Raw genomic sequence first — 5,841 nt, forward strand, 5'->3', positions numbered from 1 at the left:
TTAATAATAGAGATAATGAATTTAAAGCTCGATAATAAATAATGAAGATGAAGTTTTCAACATGACACGAGCATGGGACAAAGAAAAATTTTGAGTCCCCGACGGGAATCGAAATGGCCTCCCAGATACCGGTTGGGCGCTCTAACCAACTGAGCTACGAGAGACTCCTTCTGAGCTGGGCGTGTTACTTCGATTTTTTTTTTGATTTTTTATTATTTTTTTCTTTCGATGAAGATCGAATGGACTAAGTTTCCAATATGATATTGACTTGATTTTCGTACCTTTTCAATGTTTTTTAGCTTTTTCCAGTAGTACCCACGTTTTACTCACGAAAGGCAGTCATTTCATAGGGAACTCGATTTTTTAACGCAATGGCACGGCAAAATAGTGTTTTTTTTTATTGACAAGTAAACACTTTAACATGCATATGGGAGGCGCGTGTTCTTGGGCAAGACACTTACTCTCATACTGCCTCTCTCTACCCAGGTGTATAAGTGGGTACCGGCGACATAATGCTGGGGAATACCCTGCGATGGACTAGCATCCCATTCAGGGGGGAGTAGAAATACTCCTAGCCGCTTAATGCTTTAGAAACCGGGATAAGTTCCGGCAGTATGGGCCGCATAGCTCCAGGCTTCCATTAAACACACTAACGCAAAAAATGCTAACTGGATGAGCGTTTATTTTCAAGTTTAACTACATTCAAATCACGACAAACTAATCTAATTTAAAGTAACACGTCTAGTTGAAAGTCGTTAATTCCAGTGTGGGACGTCTTCTGTAGATTATCCGCTAAGTGGCCAAGGAAATCCCCTTTTTCGGGTGTCCTGCAAGTCAATCCAAGGGAATCCCCTTTTTTGGGTATCCTGCAAGTCAATCCAAGGGAATCCCCTTTTTCGGGTGTCCTGCAAGTCAATCCATGGGAATCCCCTTTTATTGGAGGTAACTGGAGCATTGATCCAGGGAAATCCTCTCTTCACTGCTTTATTCAGATGCAGAGAATGAATCAAGGCTGGAATGGATCGTCGAGATATCTGCGCATCACAGTGTTCTGGTATTTTCAGTTTCTCACTGTCAACGGTGGTCTTCAAATTCATTAAACTAAGAAAATAAGAGGAAATAGTCAGTAGCCGATTAGAACAAGAGCATGGATATTTTAAATTTATATCTTGGCTGCTAAGGAAGGTCGGCAACTCATTTTATTATACAAAGAGGTTTTTCTTTAAGCTTTGCCTATAACAATATGTAATAAAGTAATAATAGCTTTAAATTTTTTTGCAAGTGGTATTCACAGTTCGCCAATGTGGGAATGAAAGTATAACTGAAAAACTTTTTTTAGCATAGAAGCATTTTGAGGAGTCAATCCAGCTAGATTTCATAACACAGTTGTAATACGGAAAGAAGTGTTCTTTTAAAGTTGACACACAAAGTCAAACTCAAATCATATTATTGCCTCTCTTCGTACAGTTAGTGTCTAATCTAGAGGAAAAGGAGTTGAGTTGTGGGTGGGGGATACCCGCAGTCACTCCATGCCACAGGTGAACCAGAAGTAAATACCGGCCATTGTGCCGACCTGAAAGGCTATTAGGCTCGAACGCAGACTTTACATTAGGGATTTTAAATTGGCATAAAGTCTAGCAAGCGTCTTTCACCAATCAATTATTTTTTTTCATCAGTCAAGTTTTTGTCATCGTGGAATTGTACTGAACGGTGTTAGTTTTAACAAAGAACGATTCCTTTTTTCCGATTTCTCAGTAAACATTTGGGCCATACCGTTTATAGCCTCCTTCACGCGTTTCCTCCGCACGTGGGGGAGAAACGCGTGACGAGCCCAAAAAACGTTTGCGAAGAAGGCTACAGTACATCGTTTATGGTTTTGCTTTTCATGGCTCAACTTTTCATCAATCAGTAGTATATCACCCGTGTACAGTAGGTGACAACGCTGCTTTACAGACGAAAGTTAGTTACCTTGCGACTGTAACGGAATCCTTTTCCTTAGTAGCCCAACTTACAGGAAGGCACTGGTCGCCTGCCTCAAGTGTAAACATGCCGGTAGCTGCAAATAAAATGGTCAAGAATAATCACAAACTGCTGTGTTTTACTGCTCGCGTAAATTTGTTTTTATAAATTCTTTAAATTTGTTTTTGTAAATTTTGTGCAGTGAAAATGGATTAAATTAAATTAAATTGAACGATTTGCTTTTAGTTCTAAGTTTGTTTATTTTGTCTTGTCAGTGCAACTACCTCTTGCTTACAAAAATAATATATGAAACGTCCGTTTTTGTTGTTGTTATTTTTTTTTGATTTTGTTATTGTTTTTGTTGTCGTGTGTAGTGGATGTGGATGTAGTCAGTGTGGCTGCGGTTGTTCCATTGCCGGCGTATTCTAATAGCCATCTTTACTAACGAACTGACTGGAATAAGATTATAGAGCAGTTTTCACTTCAGTGTCGAAAGTAAATTGCGTTTGCTTTGGTTTTGCATTACTATGCTTAGCGATTGGCTTAAAAATCTCGCGCCACTTTCTCAGCCAATCAGAACTAAAACTAAAACCAATCGTGACTCGCTCGCACACGTTTTCCCGCGCTTCGTGCCAGCTACATGTATTTGCTTCGAGTTTTGATTGGTTCACTGGGTTGTCTGGGTCCTTTGTGATTGGCCAGAGTGATAACATTGGTTTTGGTTTTACGACACTCAATTGAAAACTGCTCTACAGGGCGATGAAATACAATAAGAGGCCGCATTCATTTACTTACTCTCTTCATTGTGCATCGAATACAAATCAACCAAAGTTCCCTTCAAACCAAGTTTACCAGAGATAACATACGACAGGTCCTTGAATAGATCTTCAGGGTTGAGTGTCTGTTGGCTGAGTGGCGTAGTAAAGCATCCTCCAGGGTGAATGATGTATGTCTTTCCCTATCGAAAAAAAGTAGTCAAACTGCATTTGAAGGGACTATGTCGCGGATTTTACCTCGTTGTAGAAATAATAATCCATTTTTATTAAAAATTGCTATATTAGAGCACTGAAACTGTTAACAAGCATTATTGGCTGCAGATGGCGCGGATGGAAACGGATTGCAATTTAAAAAAGTTGGCAAACGTTTTCAAATTGTTTCCGTGCGTCTTCAAAAAAAAATCGATATTTATAGCCGTAGCTTGATTTCTATCCACAAATTTAATAAGGTTATATCTTCCTTTAGATGTTCAAAGATATTGTTTTTATGGGTTAGGTTACAATTGCCTTCCACTAATTTCAGAACTGTTTAGACCAAAAATCTGCGAAATCTTCATGACATAGTCCCTTTACAAATACAAGGTGCTTTTGAATTGATCTATCACTTATCTGAGAAAATAAAAAGCATGTTAACTGGGAAGTCTTACGGGTTAGAATCCAAAGCCTACAAGTTTGTGTACTTTTAAGCCGAAAATAGGCAAAGCGCGCGTGACGGGTTTCTATCAGTGAATGGACCAATGAGATTTTTGGATTCCCAAAATTGTTAGATAAAGTGCCAAAAGCCAATTTTAAATCAGTTACTTCTTGTTACAAAACAAAAGCGCAAGTATCTTTGAGTTAAAAACAAAGTTATCATAATTGAGTCTAATTCACAAAGGTTCCAATAAGCGCGGATGAAAGGAGCGATATTCCGCTAAATCAGAACACCTTAATAAAACTAAAACTCTTACCCCTTTATAGTCCATCACCATATTTAATGAGCCCTGATCTCCGACAGTTGAATCCGTCTGCATTCTCTGCAGATCGCGGTCCAGGTTAAAGTGCATGTCAATATGAGTAGCAGATCCCGAATTGTCCACCGCCACCTACAATAATAAGCGATAACACTTAAGAAATTAAATTAAAACATACTTGTGACAAAGTTTTACAGGGATCTTAAATTTGAAAGAGTCCTTAGTAATCTTAGTATTTAAAAAAAAAAATTAAATTTCTTTTAACTTCCATTTAAGGTACTTTGTAATTTTTCTTGCGACTTTTGATTTTTACTTTTTACTGGGGCCTCTGTTGTTAACAGTTTTAAATGTAAAACTGATAGAGTAACCCTATTAAGTAAAGGATTTACTACTTCAACTAGGAATCATAACATAATTTCGTACAATTATAGAATGAAATGTTCAGACAATGTGTTGAAAAGGGGTATTTATGACGCGTGGTTTAAGCAAAAGTAATATATTAACCCTATTCAGACCGGGGGGGGGGGGGGGGGCTTTTGAGGCCCGCGCTAACTTTGAACGTTACAACTTTTACAAATTTCAACTAAACACTGCCAAACTTTGCGAGTTTATTTAAACTTTATCTTGGAATAATTTAGTAGGATAGGTTGTTGTGTCAGGAACTTGACATCAGCATGGCAACGAGATTTTGACAGGCATGTTTCCTAAATTTGTAATTTTCGTGTTTCTATTAATGAAAATTAACTTTAATGCAATTTTTTTTACCTTTTTACGGTTTTTAAGCACAGTTAAAGCACAATTTTGGGTGGTTTTAAGAGTTTTTAATTACCACAAATTATTATTTTTTTTGTATAAAATCTGTCCCCGATCCAAAAATATAAAGCCACTCAAGTCTAATAGGCCCATTGAATAAGTAGCCATGGCTAATTATTTTGGGATTCGTGAGTTCTTTTGGTGTTGTTTATCACTTCGGTTCTAGAATATGTTAACAATTGTTGAAAGAAAATCTCTAAAAGCTCTTACGATATTCTACTATAAGCTTCTGACGGCACTTATAGATTAAATGAATTCATCGTGAAGAGAGGCTTCAAGGGGCTTTAAGACACCTCGCCAAAAGAAGCGGGTTACAGGGCTAAAGGGATGCATGAAGTGCTCACAATATTCGAGATTTGAGCAGCAAAATGAATGATGGGACTCCATGATCCACCCACACGGAAAAATCAATTAGTATTTTTATATCAAAAAGCATTTGTGACTAGGTAAGGATCGACTCACCATGTACAACCTTCCGGATACCTGCTTCGGAAAAGCTGAAAAAAAAAAAAATCATTGAGACCCGCATTAGACAAAAAAGGAAACACAAACACACGTTGGCCAAGATAAACCTTAATTACTTTGAATGATAATAAATAAATTAATAAATGGGAACTTGCAGTGCTTCCTTAGGGTGGCTCTTTGTCCACTGTTCCCGATCGAATTGGAATTTTGCAAAGGGTGGAAAACCGAAGAACCCGAAGAAAAACTCTCGGAGCGAGGACGAGAACCTACAATAAACTTAACCCACATATGACGCCGAGTCCGGGAATCGAACCTGGGCCACAATGGTTGGATGCGAGTGCTCTCACTACTACATCACCCCCGCCCTTCCTTTTTATACATCACAGTAGTGCTTTATATCATCTTTTCAGTCTTACCGGAGCATGTTGGACCTGTGCGCTTTGCCGGATACGGTTTGGCGTTGGCACAGCCAACTAGCACAACGACCAGAAAGAAAAATGCCTTCATCTTCAAACGTCGCGGATTTCCTAAACTGCACAGTGGCTTCTCTCCGTGTCTTTTATATTTGTTGAAGCATCAGTACAGCTGCTCAAAGGTCAACAATCCATTAAACACCTAAATTGGCTTTAAAGCAAATTAAAATAAAGTATAGGATGAAGTAGATTGAATAACACTTCCTCTGAAAAGGTTTACAAATAAACTTCAACAAAAAAGGACCTCTGCAAACAAAAATAAAGTTGCAGTAATAAGGTTCGATGAAATGATGATTCACCAATTTTGAATCGTTGTTTCATTTAACAGCCAGCAACTTGCTTTTTCATTATGGAGGGTAGGCGGAAAATTTAATTCAACCTTTCTTTCTGTTACTAGTGTGT

At 38.1% G+C, this 5,841-nt stretch overlaps 1 protein-coding gene across 1 annotated transcript; it reads right to left on the reverse strand.

Moving 5' to 3' along the window:
• Window positions 1–660: 660 nt before the first annotated feature.
• Window positions 661–5,532, reverse strand: LOC144640792 (uncharacterized). The gene is made up of 6 exons (XM_078499863.1): window positions 5,383–5,532; window positions 4,964–4,998; window positions 3,686–3,820; window positions 2,755–2,917; window positions 1,969–2,056; window positions 661–1,101 (listed from the first exon to the last, which is right to left on the reverse strand). The coding sequence occupies exons 1-6, from the start codon at window positions 5,471–5,473 to the stop codon at window positions 786–788; spliced, it is 828 nt and encodes a 275-aa protein (XP_078355989.1). The 5' UTR covers window positions 5,474–5,532; the 3' UTR covers window positions 661–785.
• Window positions 5,533–5,841: the final 309 nt, after the last annotated feature.

This window comes from Oculina patagonica, unplaced genomic scaffold (genome assembly GCF_052425735.1).
Source record: "Oculina patagonica isolate OP01 unplaced genomic scaffold, crgOcupat unplaced478, whole genome shotgun sequence".
Lineage (NCBI taxonomy): Eukaryota > Metazoa > Cnidaria > Anthozoa > Scleractinia > Oculinidae > Oculina > Oculina patagonica.